Source organism: Triticum urartu, chromosome 3A (assembly GCF_056163025.1).
Source record: "Triticum urartu cultivar PI428250 chromosome 3A, HENAU_Tu73, whole genome shotgun sequence".
Lineage (NCBI taxonomy): Eukaryota > Viridiplantae > Streptophyta > Magnoliopsida > Poales > Poaceae > Triticum > Triticum urartu.
Window position 1 is genome coordinate 118711341 of NC_141875.1, and position 21483 is coordinate 118732823.

The 21483-nt window shown below is 49.4% G+C and overlaps 2 protein-coding genes across 2 annotated transcripts; one reads left to right on the top strand and one right to left on the bottom strand.

Annotated features, from left to right (window-relative positions):
• The first annotated feature begins 17083 nt into the window (after nucleotides 1-17083).
• Nucleotides 17084-17704, top strand: LOC147978859 (uncharacterized). The gene is made up of 2 exons (XM_087546579.1): nucleotides 17084-17235; nucleotides 17317-17704. The coding sequence occupies exons 1-2, from the start codon at nucleotides 17172-17174 to the stop codon at nucleotides 17478-17480; spliced, it is 228 nt and encodes a 75-aa protein (XP_087402705.1). The 5' UTR covers nucleotides 17084-17171; the 3' UTR covers nucleotides 17481-17704.
• Nucleotides 17705-19327: 1623 nt separating this feature from the next.
• LOC147978860 (CBL-interacting protein kinase 5-like) lies at nucleotides 19328-21281 on the bottom strand. The gene has a single exon (XM_087546577.1). The coding sequence runs from the start codon at nucleotides 20941-20943 to the stop codon at nucleotides 19543-19545; it is 1401 nt and encodes a 466-aa protein (XP_087402703.1). The 5' UTR covers nucleotides 20944-21281; the 3' UTR covers nucleotides 19328-19542.
• Between the last annotated feature and the right edge of the window lie 202 nt (nucleotides 21282-21483).

Here is a 21483-nt window from a genome sequence, read left to right on the forward strand (position 1 = left end):
AAAAAGAGCGCTCAGGTTTATCCCGAACACCCCAGCACTAGTGGCATGGGGGCAAAAGCCGACGACTAGCCATCTCTCAATTTTTGATAAACGGACGCACAGAAAATAATATTTTAAATTCAACAAGCATTGCTTAGCGCCTATGAACAAGTTTTCAGCGCACAGGATAAACACGAGCGAGTTCATTCAAAAATTACATCCTTGGTACATTCATCCGCCACAAGGCGGGCACCCGCAAGAACATCCTTATAGTAGTTATCGGGCTTGCGATGCTCCTTCCCCGGCGGCGGCCCGTCCCTCACAAGCTTCTCACCGTCCAGCTTACCCCAGTGCACCTTTGCACGGGCAAGGGCCCTACGGGCTCCTTCGATGTAGACGGACTGCTTGATGACCTCGAGCCTTGGACAGGCCTCCACCAGCCGCCGCACCAGCCCGAAGTAGCTCCCAGGCAAGGCCTCTCCAGGCCACAGCCGAACTATGAAGCCCTTCATGGCCTGTTCGGCCGCCTTGTGGAGCTCGACCAGCTGTTTCAGCTGGTCGCTCAGGGGCACAGGGTGTCCGGCCTCAGCATACTGAGACCAGAACACCTTCTCCGTCGAGCTGCCCTCTTCGGCTCGGTAAAATGCGGCGGCGGCGGACACGCTGCGGGGAAGATCTGTGAATGCCCCTGGAGAGCTCCGGATTCGGGTAAGTAACAAGTAGTTTACTTTTATATTTCTGCTTTGCATAAAGAATGCCTTACCCGCTGCTATCTTCTTCATCTCCTCCAACTCTTGGAGGGCCTTTTGGGCTTCGGCCTTGGCAGACTTGGCAGTCTCAAGGGCCGCCGCGAGCTCGGACGCTTGGGTCTTTGACTCAAGCTCCAAACTCTCATGTTTTTTCATGAGAACCTGAAGCTATTGCTGCACCTCGCCGACCTGAGCCCCAAGTTTCTCTCGCTCGGTGCGCTCCGCGGCCGTTTTCATTTCGGCCTCGGATAGCGCCTGCTTGAGGGTCGCCACCTCAGTCGTGGCCCCTACAATAAGCAGTACAATCCTGTTATTTTTTGCAATCACGCCTCTCTATAGGCACTTTTTCTGTAAGGTATTTCTTACCTTCTTTTTCCTCGAGCTGCCGCTCGGCCAGGCCAAGCTCTTGCTCGGTCCGCTCGAGGTCCTGTTTCAGGACACCCACTTCCGCCGTCAGTGCGGCAGTGGATAGCAGCGAAGCCTGCATACGCATATTGACTCTTTATTGTTAGACTCCTGCGAAATTTAATAGATCCTCTATTCGGCTTTTCTTTCCGAACGCCAAACAGAGCATCAGGGGCTACTGTCTATGTGGTAATATTTTTACATATTTTTACTTACCTCGAAGCCTGTTAGAAGGCTAGCGCAAGCTTCAGTCAGTCCGCTCTTGGCAGACCGAACCTTCTGGATCACCGTACTCATAATAGTACGGTGCTCCTCGTCGATGGAGGCGCCTTCAAGCACCTCCAGCAGATTGTCTGGCGCCTCCGGTTGGATGGAGGCTGCCGGCTTAGAAGGCTTGCTCCTCTTGGAAGGAGTTCGCCAGCTGCGGTCCGGAATTGTTGAAGATTCCGGCACGGTGTCCGGCTCAAAGCCGGACTTGGAGCCCTGGGGGGTCTTGTCCCCTTTACTCCTGGAGTCCGGGAGGTTGCCTTGCGGCTCCTCTAGGACCACCTCCTCCTGCCCCAGAGCTTGTCGCGATGCCACTTTGGCGTCGTCCGCAGTGCGGGGGGAGACAGAGGGCGGAACGGAGTTCACGTCCGATGAATCCAGGGAGCCGCTCGACGACTCATTGAGTTCGGCCCGGGGCGGGCTGCATAATTATGATCGACATTAGGGAAAGCTGCACGACAAAGGAACATCATGAGTTACTCTGATATCCGAACTTACGATTTCGCCGGACGCTTGGCCCTGTCTGGCCACTCCTCTTTGTCCTCTTCGGCGTCGGGGGAGTAGTCTGGCGGAGGGGTCTTCCTCTTCCTAGACCCCTCGGCCTCCCCCGTTGCGGTGGCCTTCCTCTTCTTTCCTCCCCCCGCTGGAGGGGGAGAGGTTTCTTCTTCCTCCTCCTCGTTTTCATGGGAGGAGGGCGTCTCGGACTCGTCGGATGACGAGTCCGACACCACCACATTACGGGTACTCTTTCGAGTCCCCGTGGCCTTCTTCTTCTTGGCCTTCTTCTCCGGCACCACATAAGGCGCCGGAACCAGCAGCTTCACTAGGAGAGCAGGGGCTGGGTCTTCGGGCAAGGGAGCCGGACAGTTAATCAATCCGGACTGCGCCTTCCAAGCCTGTCAAAGGTGAGGGAGTTTAGATCCCACATAGAGTCAAACTATGAAGAAACTTAACATCCTGTAAAAGGTGAAAATAGCTTACCTCGCTGGCGTGACGCCGCGAGCTGTATCTGCGGTCCTCGGAAGCGGATGTGGGAGCCTCGGCGCCTTTGGTTAGCACCTTCCAGACGTCTTCATACGTCGTGTCGAAGAGCCGGTTAAGGGTTTGGTGCTGCGCCGGGTCGAACTCCCACAGATTAAATCCCCGTTGTTGACACGGGAGGATCCGGCGGACGAGCATAACCTGGACTACATTGACAAGCTTGATCGGCTTGCTCACCAGGGACTGGATGCATGTCTGCAATCCGGTCACCTCTTTTTCGTCGCCCCACGACAGGCCCGTCTCTTTCCAGGACATAAGCCGCGTGGGGGGTCCGGATCGGAACTCGGGGGCTGCGATCCATTTCGGATCGCGCAGCTCGGTGATGTAAAACCACCATGATTGCCACCCCTTTAGAGTCTCCACGAAGGAGCCCTCGAGCCATAGGACATTGGCCATCTTGCCCGCCATGGCGCCTCCGCACTCCGCCTGGCTGCCGCGCACCACCTTGGGCTTGACGTTGAAGGTCTTGAGCCAGAGGCCGAAATGGGGGCGGATGCGGAGGAAAGCCTCGCACACGACGATAAACGCCAAGATGTTGAGGACGAAGTTCGGGGCCAGATCGTGGAAATCCAGGCCATAGTAGAACATGAGCCCCCGGAAAAATGGGTGGAGTGGGAAACCCAGTCCACGAAGGAAGTGGGGAAGGAATACTACCCTCTCATGGGGCCTTGGGGTGGGGAGAAGCTGCCCCTCCTCGGGAAGCCGGTGCGCGATGTCCTTGGACAAGTATCCGGCCTTCCTTAGCTTTTTGACATGGCCCTCCGTGACGGAGGAGACCATCCACTTGCCTCCCGCTCCGGACATTGCTGGGGGAGGTTGAGGTAGGAAGCGCGGGCTTGGGCGCTGGAGCTCGGGTGCGCAGGAGATGGATAGGCAAAGGAGGAAGAAGGCGTAGGTAAAAAGGTGGATCCTTGTCCCCTTATATGGGCGGATGCGGTTGTGCGTCCCCACCTGCCTAGTAAAACTCGCTTGCCTCCCAAGCGCCGTGATAAGTGGCGCGGTTGGGTTACCCACGTCCGTATTGATGAGAATCCCGTAAAAGGGGGGTACACGATCTCTGCTTTGACAAGATGTGCCAAGGAAACCGCCTCGCAAAACATGCTGAGGTGGAAAAGTGAAAACGATTCGAGCGAATGACTTGGCTGTAGTGTGATGACGCACTGCGGAATACGTCAGCAGATTTGATTTGTGTTAATATTATTCTCTCTATGGCAATATGTGGAAGCTTATTTTGCAGAGCCGGACACTACTCTTGGTGTTTACAATCTTCTATGAAGGACTTGGAGGAGGAACCCGCCTTGCAATGCCGAAGACAATTTGCGCGCCGGACTCGTCGTCATTGAAGCCTGGTTCAGGGGCTACTGAGGGAGTCCTGGATTAGGGGGTGTTCGGGTAGCCGGACTATACCTTCAGCCGGACTCCTGGACTATGAAGATACAAGATTGAAGACTTCTTCCCGTGTCCGGATGGGACTTTCCTTGGCGTGGAAGGCAAGCTTGGTGATGCGGATATTCAAGATCTCCTACCATTGTACCGACTCTGTGTAACCCTAACCCTATCCGGTGTCTATATAAACCGGAGGGTTGTAGTCCATAGGCAATCAACTCCATATACAACAATCATACCTGTAACACCCTCGATGCGACTATATCTCCCACGTGTCGAGGCACGACTTAGAGGCATAATCGCATTGAAGGCATATGTCGCAAGTTAGGCAATCTTCATAACATCCCATGTAATATGATAATAAAAGGGGAGATAACATAGTTGGCTTACACTCGCCACATCAATCAAGTACATAAATAACATTACATCAACCAAACACTCATGGCCCAACTACGGCGCCAAAATAAAAGATAACCCAACATGCGACACGGTCCCAATCACCCCCAACTGGGCACCACTACTGATCATCGGGAAAGGAAACATAGTAACGTTGAGAGTCTTCGTCGAACTCCCACTTGAGCTCAAGCGCGTCTCCTGGAGTGGAATCATCAGGCCCTGCATCTGGTGTAATAGTAATCTGTGAGCCACAGGGACTCAGCAATCTCGCACCCTCGCGATCAAGACTATTTAAGCTTATAGGTATGGCAAGGTAAATATGTGGAGCTGCAGCAAGCGACTAGCAAGTATGGTGGCTAACTTATTCACAAAAGAGAGCGAGAAGAGGAGGCAAAGCGCGAGCGAGAAACTAGAGAGCAGCCTGTGCAAACATTACTCCAACACCGTGTCCACTTCCCGGACTCCGCCGAGAAGAGGCCATCACGGTAACACACTCAGTTGATTCATTTTAATTAAGTTAAGGTTCAAGTTATCTACAACCGGACATTAACAAATTCCCATCTGCCCATAACCGCGGGCACGGCTTTCGAAAGTTCAAATCCCTGCAGGGGAGTCCCAACTTAGCCCATGACAAGCTCTCATGGTCAACGAAGGAATAGACCCCCTCCCAAGACGTTCCGACCAGACTCGGTATCTCGGTTATTCAAGACACTTCGACAGGTTAAAACAAGACCAGCAACACCGCCCGAATGTGCCGACAAATCCCGATAGGAGCTGCACATATCTCGTTCTCAAGGCACACTCGGATGAGCCAGACGTCGGGTAGGCCAGCCCAGAGTTGCCCCTGGTAGCCCCGAACATCGCTCGGTGGGACCAACACTCAGAGGAGCACTGGCTCGGGGGGGTTAAAATAAGATGACCCTTGAGTCTGCAGAACCCAAGGGAAAGAAAAGGCTAGGTGGCGAATGGTAAAACCAAGGTTGGGCATTGCTGGAAAAGCTTTAATCAAGGCGAACTATCAAGGGGTTCCCATTATAACCCAACCGCGTAAGGAACGCAAAATCCGGGAACATAACACCGATATGACGGAAACTAGGGCGGCAAGAGTGGAACAAAACACTAGGCGAGAGGCCGAGCCTTCCACCCTTTACCAAGTATATAGATGCATTAAGATAACAAGATAACATAATAATATAATGATATCCCAACAAGTAAATAAATGTTCCTACAAGGAACGGCCTTCAATCTTCACCTGCAACTAGCAACGCTATAAGAGGGGCTGAGCAAAGCGGTAACATAGCCAAACAACGGTTTGCTAGGACATGGTGGGTTAGAGGTTTGACATGGCAATTTGGGAGGCTTGAAAGCAAATGGTAGGCATCGTAGCATGGGCATAGCAAAAGAGCGAGCAAACTAGCATAGCAAAGATAGTAGTGATTTCGAGGGTTTGATCATCTTGCCTGCACAGTTGTCAGAGTTGACTGGATCCTCGAAAGAAAACTCAACGGGCTCCTCGTTAGCGAACTCGTCTCCCGGCTCTACCCAAACAAGACAAACAAACAACAAGGGCACAATCAACCACGTGCAAGGATCAAGCAATATGATGCAATGATGATATGCTATGCGGGATGCGATGCAAGATGCAAAATGCAAGATATGACAGGGAATGCATGAACCTGGCCTCAACCTGGAATTCCAAGTGTGCCACTGGAAAGATGAGATGAAATCTCTTGAAAACGATATAAAGAACGCCGGAATCGGAGTTACGGTTTGGAAATGGCAAGCGATTCAAATATGACACCGGTCTGCGATTTACAGCAAGTAGGCATCTAAATGCAAAGAGATGAACATGCTACAGCACCCAAACATGACAACAAAATACATGGCAGGGATGCATTCAAGATGCTTAACAAAAGTCTAGCATTGAGCTACGGCCAATTCATCCATTAACAGGTTCAAACAAGCATGGCAAAAATGCATATGGCAAACAAATTTCAGACTTAGTGAAATTAACACTTGTCTGGAATTTCAGATCAGGTAGCACTCTTCGGAGCCACAAAACTACATGCTACAGGACCTGAACATGGCAAAGTAAAGCATGGCATGGAGCTACTCAAAGAGCTTAACAAAAATCCCTTAGTGACCTTGAGCCAAAAGGGATCAGAAAATACAATTGCAAGCATGTGAACATAGCAAAAACATAATTAGTTTTCAGACTTAGTGAAAACTCGCACATGCTGAAATATAACTCAAGTAGGCATGTTTACGAGCTCGATGCACTCACTACGGTGCAAGTCATGGCAAGACAAGCATGCATCTATCAAGAAGGCACAAAATTCAAGCTATACATGGCAAGAACAATAGCATAGCATGCACGGAGCAACTACAGCATCATCGGCAAAATTGCAAACAAGTTGACAATGTGCCCAGATTCACAAAGTAGCAAAAGTAGAGCTCGATTGACTCAAGCTAGGGTGCTCCATAAATGCAAACAAAGACATGGATGGATAAAGAACTACAAGATTAACAAAACACCCTTACTGATCATCCTCAAAAGAGGCACGGATCACTAGGAAACAACAAGAACATATGGCATCATGAGATAAACAGATCCAGGACTTAGTGAAATTGCTAAGTCTCTGAAAACAGAATTACTAAGTGCACCACTTTGCAAGCTTGCACTAGTCACCACACACATCACAAAAATGCATGGGTTGCACCTCTGGAAAGATGACAAAACCCTTAACAAAACATATGTAGAACTCATGGGCATATCATGCACACATTAATCATGGCAAAAATGACAAAAAGCTAAATGGAGTAGCAGATCTAACAATAATCTCAAGTAGCCCTCTTCTAACAGCATTTCGGGCATCAATATGAACTCAAATGAAAATGATGCAATGGAATGAAATGATGTACTCTCTGAGATGAACATTCTGATATGCTATATGCATGAATCGGAGCTACGGATGCAAAGTTACGGGCCCGTGAACATGAGCACTTGGACTGGAATTTCTGGGACTTAGTGAAAAAATCAACCTCCCAGATCTAGGGTTTGACCCGAGGCACGTAGATCGAGGCGGGGCCCGAGCTCGCCGGAGGGCTGGTCGACGACGAGGGAGAGGAGAACGGAGAGGAGGCGAGGCCGAGAAGAGGCGGCAGCGGCGGTGGGCGACCGGGGCGGCGGCGGCTCGGGTCGGCCGCAGCGGCCGGCGTCGAGCCCGAGCGGGGCGGCGGCTGCTCGGAGGAGGCGGCGGACAAGGCGGCGGGGCGCGAGGCGGCGGCGCGCGGCGGCCGGCGGGGTCCGGTCGCCGGGGCGGAGACGGGCGCGGGCGGCGGAGGCGTTTGGGCCGCGGGGGCCTGAAGCGGGCTGCCCGGGCCGGCGGCGGGGGCGGTGCGGCGGCGCCACATGGCAGGCGCTGAGAGGCGGGCGGAGTGTCCGGCGGCAACGGACGTTGTCCGGCCGCGCGGTGGAGGCAGGGAGCTAGGTTAGGGTTTGATCTGATCCGGAATTTCAGGAGGAGGCTATATTTATAGGTAGAGGGAGCTAGGAGAGTCCAAATGAGGTGCGGTTTTTGGCCACGCAATCGTGATCGAACGCTCTAGATGATGGAGCAGAGTTAGGTGGGTTTTGGGCCAAATTGAAGGGGTGTTGGGCTGCAACACACACAAGGCCTTTTCGGTCCCTCGGCTAACCGTTGGAGTATCAAACGAAGTCCAAATGGTACGAAACTTGATAGGCGGTCTACCGGTAGTAAACCAAGGCCGCTTGGCAAGTCTCGGTCCAATCCGGAAATATTTAATCCCCACACATGAAAGAAAGGTAGAAATGACCACCGGAGAAGAACGAAGCGCCGGAATGCAAAACGGACAACGGGGAAAATACTCGAATGCATGAGACGAACACGTATGCAAATGCAATACACCTGATGACATGATATGAGATGCATGACAATGATAACAACACACAGAGACAAAGACCCGAACCCGAGGAAAATAAAATAACTTAATGCCGGAAACGGCAAGAGTTGGAGTACAAATTGGGAAAGTTACATCCGGGGTGTTACAACACTCCACCACTACGAAAGGATCTCGTCCCGAGATCTAGGACTGAAAGAACGTCGGGTACTCAGAACGGAGGTGATCCTCGCGTTCCCAAGTAGCTTCATGGTCAGAATGGTGTGACCACTTGACTTTGAGAAATTTGATTGACTTGTTGCGAGTCTTGCGTTCAGTCTCTTCAAGAATAGCAACTGGGTGCTCGTGATAAGGGAGATCTTCTTGGAGCTCAATGTCCTCGAAGTTGACGGTGCGGTCAGGAGTCTTGAAGCACTTTCGAAGCTGAGAGACATGGAACACGTCATGAACATTTGCAAAGTTTGAAGGAAGCTCGAGTTGATAGGCGAGGTCGCCTCTCTTGCTGACAATCTTGAAAGGTCCCACGTATCTAGGGGCAAGCTTCCCTTTGATACCGAAGCGACGAATACCTTTCATAGGAGAGACGCGGAGGTAAATATGATCTCTGATCTCAAAAGCCAAATCACGGTGCTTACTATCATAGTAGCTCTTCTGGCGGGATTGGGCTGCTTTAAGGTTATCACGAATGACTTTGCATATTTCTTCTGCCTCTGTGATTAAGTCATTACCCAAAAGCTGACGTTCACCGGTTTCAGACCAGTTGAGAGGGGTACGGCACTTCCTGTCATACAGAATTTCAAATGGGGCCTTGCCCGAACTTGCTTGAAAACTGTTGTTGTAGGAGAATTCGGCATAAGGAAGACAATCCTCCCACTTCATGCCGAAGGAGATCACACAAGCCCTGAGCATATCTTCAAGAATCTGGTTGACATGCTCGACTTGACCGCTAGTTTGAGGATGGAAAGCTGTGCTGAAACGGATGTTAGTGCCCATGGCCTTCTGAAAAGAATCCCAAAACTTGGACGTAAAGATGTTGTCACGGTCTAAAGAGATCACTTGAGGAATACCGTGCAGAGAGACAATTCGAGAGGTGTAGAGTTCCGCCAATTGAGCTGCAGTGATCGACTCTTTGATAGGCAGAAAGTGAGCCACTTTGGTGAGTTTGTCGATGACAACGAATATAGCATCATTGCCACGCTTGGACTTTGGAAACCCAGTCACGAAGTCCATTTCAATGTGGTCAAACTTCCATTCTGGAATGGCAAGAGGTTGGAGGAGACCTGCTGGCCTTTGGTGTTCTTCCTTCACTCTTCTGCAGACATCACATTCATTCACGAATTGAGCAATCTCGCGCTTCATTCGAGTCCACCAATAAGCTTGCTTAAGGTCCTGATACATCTTCGTGCTCCCAGGGTGGATGGAGAGGAGAGAATTGTGAGCCTCGTTCATGATCACTTTACGAAGGTCACCTTTGGGTACCACAATACGATCCTCGAAGAAGAGAGTGTCCTTGTCATCAAGGCGGTAGCACTTGTACTTGGGTTGACTCTTGGCAATCCCAATCTTCACCTTTTTCACCATAGCATCAAGAAGCTGGGCTTGGCGAATCTGGTCTTCTAAGGTAGGAGAGACTTGAAGGTTGGCGAGGAAACCGTGAGGAACAACTTGCAGATTAAGTTTGCGGAAAGCTTCACAAAGCTCAGGTTGATAAGGCTTGAGAATCAGACTGTTGCAGTAAGCTTTCCTGCTCAATGCGTCAGCAATCACATTGGCCTTGCCTGGAGTATACTCGATACTCGGATTATATTCTTGAATCATTTCGACCCATCGAGTTTGCCTGAGGTTGAGATTAGGCTGAGTGAAGGTGTACTTGAGACTCTTGTGATCAGTGAAAATGTCCACTTTTCTGCCCAATAGAAGATGTCTCCAAGTCAAAAGAGCATGCACAACTGCCGCCAATTCGAGATCATGAGTGGGGTAGTTCTTCTCATTTGGCTTCAACTGGCGAGAGGTATAAGCAACAACTTTCTTCTCTTGCATCAATACTGCGCCAAGACCTTGGAGAGAGGCATCACAAAAGACCTCGTACGGCTTAGATTCATCAGGCGGGGTCAGAACTGGAGCAGTGATCAATTTCTCTTTCAAAGTGTTGAAAGCAATATCACACTCCGGAGACCAAACGTACTTGACGTGCTTCTGGAGAAGATTTGAGAGAGGCTTCGCGATCTTAGAAAAGTTTTCAACGAATCTTCGGCAATAGCTTGCGAGATCGGGGAAGCTACGGAGTTGCTTCACGTTCTGAGGAGGTTCCCAATTCACAATTGCAGACACCTTCTCAGGATTCACGGCAATGCCCTTGGCAGAGATGATATGACCAAGATAAAGAACCTCATCGAGCCAAAATTCGCACTTGGAGAACTTGGCGTAGAACTTGTGTTCCCTGAGCTTATCAAGAACCAAACGCAAGTGCTTAGCATGATCTTCCTTGTTCTTCGAGAAAACCAGAATGTCGTCGAGATAGACCAAAATGAAGTCATTGGTGTAGGCGTTGAAGATAAAGTTCATCATGCGAGAGAAAGTCGGAGGAGCGTTGACGAGGCCAAAAGACATGACAGTGTATTCATATGAACCAAAGCTTGTCCTGAAAGCTGTCTTGGGAATATCTTGCTCACGGATTCGAATCTGATGATAACCCATACGGAGATCAAGCTTGGAGAATACTTGGGCACCTTTGAGTTGTTCGAACAGCTCATTGATGTTGGGAAGTGGGTATTTGTTCTTGATGGTCTTCTTGTTCAATGGACGGTAATCAACACAAAGTCGGTCCGTTCCATCCTTCTTCTTCACAAAAAGAACACCACAACCCCACGGAGAAGAACTAGGCCGGATGAGACCCATTTTCTCTTGAATATCGAGTTGCTTCTTCAGCTCCTTCAATTCTTCAGGTCCGAGCTTGTAAGGACGCTTGCACACAGGTTCCGTGCCAGGCTCAAGATCAATAACGAATTCAACTGGCCGGTGCGGAGGCATTCCTGGAAGCTCTTCTGAAAAGACGTCTTGATATTCGCAAACAACTGGAATTTGAGAGATAGCATCCAATTCACCCTTCTCATTGAGAGAAAACAGACGAATGGTATCATCACGAGCGGCAAAGACAATTACATCCTCAGACGAATGAGTCAATTGAATCTGCCTGGCAGCACAATCAAGATGTGCTTGTGCTTAGAAAGCCAATCCATTCCGAGAATAAGATCAATATCTGAGTTACTAAGAACCACCGGAGAAGACAGAAACTTGTAATCGCCCAACGTGATAGTAACATCCGGGGCAATAGCGCTTGCACTAGTCACCGCACACATCACAAAAATACATGGGTTGCACCTCTGGAAAGATGACAAAACCCTTAACAAAACATATGTAGAACTCATGGGCATATCATGCACACATTAATCATGGCAAAAATGACAAAAAGCTAAATGGAGTAGCAGATCTGACAATAATCTCAAGTAGCCCTCTTCTAACAGCATTTCGGGCATCAAGATGAACTCAAATGAAAATGGTGCAATGGAATGAAATGATGTACTCTCTGAGATGAACATTTTGATATGCTATATGCATGAATCGGAGCTACGGATGCAAAGTTATGGGGCCGTGAACATGAGCACTTGGACTGGAATTTCTGGGACTTAGTGAAAAAATCAACCTCCCAGATCTAGGGTTTGACCCGAGGCACGTAGATCGACGCGGGGCCCGAGCTCGCCGGAAGGCTGGTCAGCGACGAGGGAGAGGAGACCGGAGAGGAGGCGAGGCCGAGAAGAGGCGGCGGCGGTGGTGGGCGACCCGGGCGGTGGCGGCTCGGGTCGGCCGCAGCGGCCGGCGTCTAGCCCGAGCGGGGCGGCGGCTGCTCGGAGGAGGCGGCGGACGAGGCGGCGGGGCGCGAGGCGGCGGCGCGCGGCGGCTGGCGGGGTCCGGTCGCCGAGGCGGAGACGGGCGCGGGCGGCGGTGATCGGGCGCGGGCGGCGGAGGCGTTTGGGCCGCGGGGGCCTGAAGCGGGCTGCCCGGGCCGGCGGCGGGGGCGGTGCGGCGGCGCCACGTGGCAGGCGCTAAGAGGCGGGCGGAGTGTCCGGCGGCAACGGACGTTGTCCGGCCGCGCGGTGGAGGCGGGGAGCTAGGTTAGGGTTTGATCTGATCCGGAATTTTGGGAGGAGGCTATATTTATAGGTAGAGGGAGCTAGGAGAGTCCAAATGAGGTGCGGTTTTTGGCCACGCGATCGTGATCGAACGCTCTAGATGATGGAGTAGAGTTAGGTGGGTTTTGGGCCAAATTGAAGGGGTGTTGGGCTGCAACACACACGAGGCCTTTTCGGTCCCTCGGTTAATCGTTGGAGTATCAAACGAAGTCCAAATGGTACGAAACTTGACAGGCGGTCTACCGGTAGTAAACCAAGGCCGCTTGGCAAGTCTCGGTCCAATCCGGAAATGTTTAATCCCCACACACGAAAGAAAGGTAGAAATGACCACCGGAGAAGAACGAAGTGCCGGAATGCAAAACGAACAACGGGGAAAATACTCGAATGCATGAGACGAACACGTATGCAAATGCAATACACCTGATGACATGATATGAGATGCATGACAACGCTAACAACACATGGAGACAACGACACGAACCCGAGGAAAATAAAATAACTTAACGCCGGAAACGGCAAGAGTTGGAGTACAAATTGGGAAAGTTACATCCGGGGTGTTACAATACCATAGGCTAGCTTCTAGGGTTTAGCCTCCTTGATCTCGTGGTAGATCTACTCTTGTACTACCCATATCATCAATATTAATCAAGCAGGACGTAGGGTTTTACCTCCATCAAGAGGGCCCGAACCTGGGTAAAACATCGTGTTCCCTGCCTCCTGTTACCATCCGGCCTAGACGCACAGTTCGGGACCCCCTACCCGAGATCCGCCGGTTTTGACACCGACAGCACCCATGTAAACATAGCAAGTTTCGTTAACAGATTCAGACTTAACAGAAAAACTGGACATGGCATAAACAAAATTATGAAGGCATGTTTGCGAGCTCGATGCACACAACACAAGGCATTGCATGACAAGCTAAGCATTCTACCAGCAAGAAGATATGTTGAAGAAGCTAACCATGGCAAGAACCAACTCATAGCATGCATGGATCAACTACAACAACCTTGGCAAAATTGATTAACACGTAAACAATCTGCCAGGAACATTTTATAGCAAAAGTAGAGCAAGATTGAGTCATGCTAGGGCACTCCATAAATGCAAAAAAAGACATGGATGGATAGAACATAACAATATCTCAAAATCATCCTTACTGAACATGCTCAAAAGAGGAATGGATCACTCTGTAGCAACATGAATACATGGCAAAAAATAACATTAGGGAAATGACTTAGAAGAATTCTAAGTCCCTGAAATCAGCAACATCACGAGAGCTACTTTGCATGCTTGTTCTAGTCACCACATTGATCACAAAAATACGTGGCATACACCTCTGTAAAGATGGCATGGCATATAACAAAACACATGTAGAGCTCATGCTCATATGCAGTACACAATAATCATGGCAAAAATGACAAATGCTCATAAACTGATAGGAATCAGCACCTAACATTTTATAGCACTCTTGCAAAAACAATTAGGGCATCAAGATGGACACGAACAACCATGGCAAAATGGAACAAAATGAAGAGGACATCGAGATGAACATTTTGATATATCATACGTGCGAAACGGAGCTACGGTCACAGAGTTATGATGCGATGAACAGGGCTAGAAAATGTTACAGGGAAAGGACTTAGAAGAAATTGCAGGTCTGATAACTAAGCGTTAGATAGCTATGACGTGTACATGCGAGGGATAGCGGGGAATCGCTCGCCAACAGCCTTGGGCCAGATCGGTGAGGAGGCAGGTCGGCGCTGGTGGGTGTGTTGGGCCTCGGGCGGGGATGGTCCGCGGGGAGGCCCACGTGAGGCGCTCGCGCAGTCCACGCAGGAGATGGAGGAGGGTCGGGCGCTCCCGATCCTGCCGCAACGAAAAACGGCGGCGGCACTCCGGGAATCCGACGAAGGGCGGCACCATGGGTGGCAGACCTCCGGATCCCGCCGGATCCGGGACGGAGGGGCCCGTAGGCAGCGGATCCGGACGGCGGTCTTTAGACCGGGCACGGGAGGAGCACCAGCGGGTGGCGGCAGCGTGCATGACCGACGATGGCGACGTTGACGCTAGGCAGCGGGGACGAGGCATGGGCGCCGGCGTGAAGGGCGGCGGCGCTCGGGAGACGGGGAGGCGCGCTGCGGGAAGATGCTCGCGCGCCATGCGCGGGGAGCGATCGCGGTGACCCGGGCCTGGGAGGGCCCCGGATGGGCTTGGCGAGCCGCCGACGGGAGGTGGGAGTTGCAGTGAGGTGGCTTGGGTGAGGTGGCACGCTGCGATTGGGCGCGGGAGGCGGCGTAGCTGAGATGGAGACGCGCGATTGGCCGAAAGGACGTGGAGGTTGGCGGTGGACATGTCCGGCGTGGTGCGGACGCGTCCGGATGCGCGGTGGAGGAGGAAGACTAGGGTTAGACCGCGAATTTCGGAGGGAGACACATATATATAGGTAGAGGGAGCTAGGAGAGTCCAAATGAGGTGCGGTTTTCGGCCACGCGATCGTGATCGAACGACCGAGAGGATGGAGGGGGTTTGGATGGGTTTTGGGCCACTTTGGAGGGGTGTTGGGCTGCAACACACACGAGGCCTTTACGGTTCCCCGGTTAACTGTTGGAGTATTAAATGGACTCCAAATGGCACGAAACTTGACAGGCGGTCTACCGGTAGTGTACCAAGGCCGCTTGGCAAATCTAGGTCCAATCCGAGGACGTTTAACACCCGCACACGAAAAGAGGCAAAAAGGAAGCGCCGGAGGACATTGGAGCGCCGGATTGCAAAACGGACAACGGGAAAAATACTCGGATGCATGAGACGAACACGTATACAAATGCGATGCACATGATGACATGATATGAAACGCATGACACGCAAACAAATGACAAGGCAAACAGCGAATAACTGGAAGACACCTGGCGCAACGGTCTCGGGGCGTTACAGTAGTACCGCAGGAGCTCACGATAGTACCACTTCTTGGACGCGGTAGTACCGTGGCCTCAGGCCTGCACTGCAGCACGAGCGGAATTAGGGGTAGATGTAATTTTTTACATCCGCGCCCTACGCGGTAGTACCGCTCCAGGCTTGCGGTAGTACCGTGTCGGATTTTTGCATAGATCGTAACTCAGTGGAAGTTGCCAAGGATGTATTTTTATATGTCCGTGCCTTCCCAGCCTTGCGGTAGTACCGCGTCACCGGTTCTACCGCTCCCTGCCTTAGCGCTTTAGGGCTAGTTTTAGCCCCTGCCGGGCCAGCGCTAGTACCGCAGTGCTTCGCAGTAGTATCGTTTGTCTGGTACGATAGTACCGCTTGTCGCAGGCTGAGTTGGTGGATAACGGTTGGATTTGTTCTTTCACTATAAAAGGGAAGTCTTCTTCTCCGAGTTGACCACATCTTCCACCCCTAAGCTCCATTGTTGCTCTAAGCTCCATTTTCGCCCGATCTCTCTCCCCAACCAATCAAACTTGTTGATTTTCCTAGGGATTGGTTGAGAAGGCCCCGATCTACACATCCACCAAGAGAAATTTGATTCCCCCCACTAATCCCTTGTGGATCTTTTTACTCTTGGGTGTTTGAGCACCCTAGACGGTTGAGGTCACCGCGGAGCCATATTTCATTGTGGTGAAGTTTCGTGGTGTTATTGGGAGCCTCCAATTAAGTTGTGGAGATTGCCCCAACCTTCTTTGTAAAGGTTCGGTCGCCGCCTTCAAGGGCACCAATAGTGGAATCACGGCTTCTCGCATTGTGTGAGGACATGAGGAGAATACGGTGGCCCTAGTGGCTTCTTGGGGAGCATTGTGCCTCCACACCGCTCCAACTGAGACGTACTTCCTCTCAAAGGGAAGGAACTTCAGTAACACATCCTCGTCTTCACCGGCTCCACTCTTGGTTATCTCGTCTCTTTACTCGTGCAAGCTTATCTTGTGTTACATCCCTTGCTTGCTTGTGTACTTATTGTTGTTGCATCATATAGATTGCTCACCTAGTTGCATATCTAGACAACCTACTTTGATGCAAAGTTTAAATTGATAAAGAATAGCTAAAAATTGTTAGTTGCCTATTCAACCCCCCCCCCTCTAGTCAACTATATCAATCCTTTCAGGGGTCCACTGTATGTTACTTTCTTGCCAATATTAGCCAATCCGCATGCAAAATTTTGACAACAAAATATGGGTAGAGGTCAAACCAATAGCAGATCCTATTCTACATTTTATAAAAAAATAGTCTGCATTTTGTCTAAAGAGCATGTGAATGGATCAGATATTGCTTCTTTTATTATTATTATTTTCTTTCTTTTACCATATATTTTATGTTTCTTTTTTCTTTACTTTTTTACCTTTTTTGTTTATGCTTACTATTAATTTCCAGATATTATTTTTGGGCTTACATGATCTTATTCAAAGAATATAAAAATATATTGAGAAATACATTAATAAATCTTTTTAAATAAATGATTTTTAATACATGAATATTTCATTGTATACAGGTATATTTTTTTTTAACATGAGTAAATTTCATCTCATATATGTGAACATTTATTATATCCAAGTAGATTATTTTTTTGGCAATACATGATTTTTTTTTCTTATTTTTAACATCGTTTCTGGAATATAGTAAATGAAAAACGCAATTTTCAGTGTCATAATGGGCGGTGTGCCAGTGTCCAGCCCATTTAGAAGTTGTTGAAGCGAAGAAATGCCGACTGCATGCCATGGCCCATCTCTGTATCTCTCACGGTCGCACCCACAAACAACATAGCCCGAACCCCTAAAAAAACATAGCCCGAAAAGAAAACAAGGCCCGGAAATCGTAGCCCAGTCCAAAGCACCTCCGGCTAGTTCCCCTCACCGCCATGTCCGCCGCCGGCGAAGCCTCCACCACGGTCCTCCGCTTCTTCTCCTTCATCGGCGCCGGAGGTGCGCATCCTGCTCCCTCTGTTTTACATTCCTGTACTCATATGCCTTAACCAGCGGGGCTTAACGCATCTGTCAACGCAGTGATCTGCACCAAGGCCATCAACATGTATCTCGACCATGAGCGCAAGCAGGAGGAGGCGTCGGCCGCGGCAGAAGCAGCAGCGGCTGCAGCCGCTTCCGACTCCGCTGTGTTGGTAGCAGCCGACGCGTCTCCGGCGGGCGCCGTCGCCGCTGCAAAGCCCTGACCTCGGAGGAGGGGCCGCCTTTGCTGGTTAGGGTTCTCGCGATGTTGCTTGCCACTCGCGAAAGGGAAAAAAATAGTAGTTCCACTTATTCTGTTATATGTAATGTGTTGTGATGACATGAACCCATGACCATCCTTTTTTTACCATGTGAATTGTGAATGCTGCGAGCTTTAATCCACCTGCTCAACTGTGGCCGATGAATAATAATATTACACTTTTGTCCAGGCGTGAGATCGTGGTGCTTTACATGTTATTTGTTCTATCAGAAAAGCATTTAATGTTGTTCTGTCTGATGTTCATATGGTAATTTGGCAGAACTGCTAATCAAACTATAGGTAGTTTACTGGTAAAACCTGATTTGCAGCATTCTCCTGGTTATAAACGTTTTTCTCTTTTACTTCAACAGTATGCACAGATTGAAGTAACATATAAACACTCTGGGGCTTTTTTCCTGTCGAGATTCTGTGATGCTTAGGATCAACTTTTGCCAAGTATAAGCATACACAATTAGGGATTCTTGATTTGCAGTTAAGGGTTCCGTGAATTGATCTTACAATGGAGAAAACTACATTTATTTCATGTTGCAAGGGATTTTTAGGATCCTTAGGTTCTTGTTGTTGCTCTATCAGATTCTTGCAGCAACTAGGGTGAATTTAAAATCGATGGAAAAACACTTCTTTATAGCAACTAGACAGCTAAATGTTTGTGTGTTTACCATGTAGGTTTCCTTCTAGACCAGGTCTTGGAACACTCTTGATCTTAGTATGGACATTATCCACTTCCTTGATAACATCTGTGCTATAGCATTTCAGGAGCCATGGTATCATTCTTGCTTTCTATGTGATTTCAGTGACCACGGCAGATTTGATGGTATCATGGAGAGTTTTTTTTTTAATGGCTATGAATAATTGTTAGTGTAACTGCTTGAGTAGGTGATATGTTGGCAGTCTTCAAATACATACGAGTATTATGTCTTCAGGTTCGCAAAAGGGCTCTTTATAAACTATCTAATTCTTGATTTACCCTGTGGACTTCTCCAATACAATCTGCCTCTGTCAAGTTTGATTCAAGGTTCTTTCCAGGTTTGGATCTGTCGCAAATAAAGTTATATCAAGAAGTTTGGCTGGGTGAAAGGTCATCCAACTATGCAGTTCAAATTTTATTTGGAGTTTGTTGTTTTTTAGTCAACTGGTTTGATAATGTTTACTCAATTAGAACAATAAGTCAATAATGTCATCATAAGAGCGTGATTTCATATTTTCCGTGTATGGACAACAAAGATAAAGTTCTCTGCTTCTTTGACTCCTGGTGATGTCACTTTATATATTTCACATGATTTTGATTATATGTAAGTTGATTGTGGTTTGTTTCTGCTGAAGATTTCTTATCCTAAGTTGTTTGGCCAGAATCATTCATTTCTGGTAGTTGCATGCATTTGTAACATCACCAAGTGAAGAGGTTGATTATTTTGTACGAGCAACTCTGATGGTTAACAGGTTATATATAATATTGGTCCCGTAATTTATTTCTGCTTTAGTATATTTCAGTATAACACGTAAATAAATAATTTTTGAGCACTTCAGAATTTTATTTCTGCTCTCCATCAAATCCGTGCTACTTGTTTAATGCATCTGTATTTTACTTAGAACTTCATAACAAGTAGGATGTACTCAAGTCGCAAGACAACATACCGGGAATATGACACAGAGAGGAATCTGTTCTATGCTATCTGCCACGGTGATTTATGATATTATTATTTTACTTGAAACTACTTAATCATCCTATACTGTCTTTGGTTCTTAAAAGATCTTTTTTTGCAGGTGATGGTATGCTTGTCCCAGAGCAACAACTGTAAGAGTGTTACTGTCACCTTTTGTGCTTCTATTGGTGAACAAAACAGGAAATCCATATACTACAATTGCTACCACAAAAGGGAAACTGCAAAAAGGATTAACAAAGAGCCCTAAAGCTTGATACTCAAGTGAGCAAAGTCTCAGCTCTTTGAGGAGGGAAGAAAGAGAGAGGAGAATAGATTGTAATTGCAGCTCGGAAGATATCACACTTAAATGACATTTCTTTTGGTCGACTTGGAGGACGGAGTTGGAGGTACTGACTCCGATACTGATGGAAGCTTTTCCTCTGACGGACCGTTCCAGCAGATGTCCTTGAGAGAAGGCCGTAGGCCCATTTTGCAGAACCGTTCGTACTCCAATGTGTCTCCTGCCGACTTCTTCACCTCAACAACATAGAAGGATGGAGTCACTTCAAAGATCTCCGCATCAATCGCAAGCTGCCCCTTCCTCCCTTCTTTGGATCCCTGCAGCGTCACCAGTCCGTCCTGCTTCTTCACCTTGAAGGACTCTGTCTCGGCTATTTGCTCCAGCTTTGACACTATTGCTGATGCGGGTTTTTGGGTCATGAACCGCGAGTTCGACTTCTGCTCTTGGTCCTTCTCAAATAGGCCAGAAAGATCGAATCCTTTGGACAGGGAGATTATGTCAAACGCATTCAAGCTCGCTGGCTTCAGTGCGCCATTTGGTTGTTCTGCCCTTTTGCCTTCACCATCCTTGTGGTCAGTGCTGAAAGCAGCCTGGACATCATTAAGATCCTTTGAGGCACGTGGTGTTGGTGTTCCCAGCATCACTGCTGGTTTGTACCCTTTCTTGAACCACGGGTGCTCAATCAGCTTGTCCATGGTGATCCTAGTGTTTGGATTTGGGTCGAGCAGCCTGGATAGAATCTTCCGGGCATCAGAACTGAACCACTGTGGATGCCTGACATCACCTTTGCTGATCTTCCGGTACATCTCCATCAAATTTGAGTCTTGGAATGGGAGGTAACCAGCAAGCAGAACAAAAAGTATGACGCCACAAGACCATATGTCTGCCTTTTCTCCATCATAGCCCTTCTTGTTGATTATCTCCGGCGCAACATATGCAGGTGTGCCGCACGTTGTGTGCAGCAGCCCGTCTTGCTTCTGACACTCCTTGAGGGCACTCAACCCGAAGTCGGACACCTTGAGGTTTCCATGCTCATCCACGAGGAGGTTCTCCGGCTTGAGGTCCCGGTGATAGACATCACGGCTGTGGCAGAAGTCCACAGCCCCTATCAACTGTTGAAAGTACTTCCTTGCAGCATCTTCCTTGAGCCGGCCCTTGGCTACCCTGGCAAAGAGCTCGCCGCCCCGGACATACTCCATCGCAAAGTATATCTTGCTCTTGCTGGCCATGACCTCGTGCAGCTGGACGATGTATGGGTGACGAACCAGGCGCATGATGGAGATCTCCCGCTTGATCTGGTCAATCATGCCGACACGCAACACCTTGTCCTTGTCAATGACCTTGATGGCGACGCTCTGGTTGGTCGCAAGGCTCCGCGCATGGTACACCTTGGCGAAGGTGCCTTGCCCGAGCATACGACCAAGCTCATACCGGTTCATGAGAATGGTGGACTTCCTCTCCATCCTATCGGATTCCTGTGCACAAGAGCAGCAGCAAGCTGGTGGAGGTAAATTGGCTGTTCTACAAGCGTCTACTCTGCGCCACTTCGTGCCTCTGTGTCCCTCCCTCCCCGAGAGGGAGGAGAGGTGAAGGGCGAGAGCGCGCTGTGATTGGGGGGAAAACTAATACACGACTGGTCTGTTTTCTCAGAATCCTCCAAGGATGAAGGAGAGGATGGTGGGAGGGAAGAATAGTCTGCGGTGGCTAGAGCTTTCCTCGCGACATGAGGCCAGGAGCTTGGCTCGCCCTTCCCTCTGGAGCTGGAACAGGCCGCCTAATAATAAGCCGGGTACGTTGCGTTGGATGGCTGTGGTTTCTGGTGCTATTTGTAGGCAGGGGGGCCTCACCGGCCTGCTCTGAATGAATCCATCCACACATCCCAGCCTTCCATCCCAGCCTTCCATCTTTCTGTGCAACAATTACATGTGCCTTTCGTGATGGGAACCGCTGCTGGTGCATTGCATTATGTGAATAGTAGTAATTGAATGTCATATCCATGATTG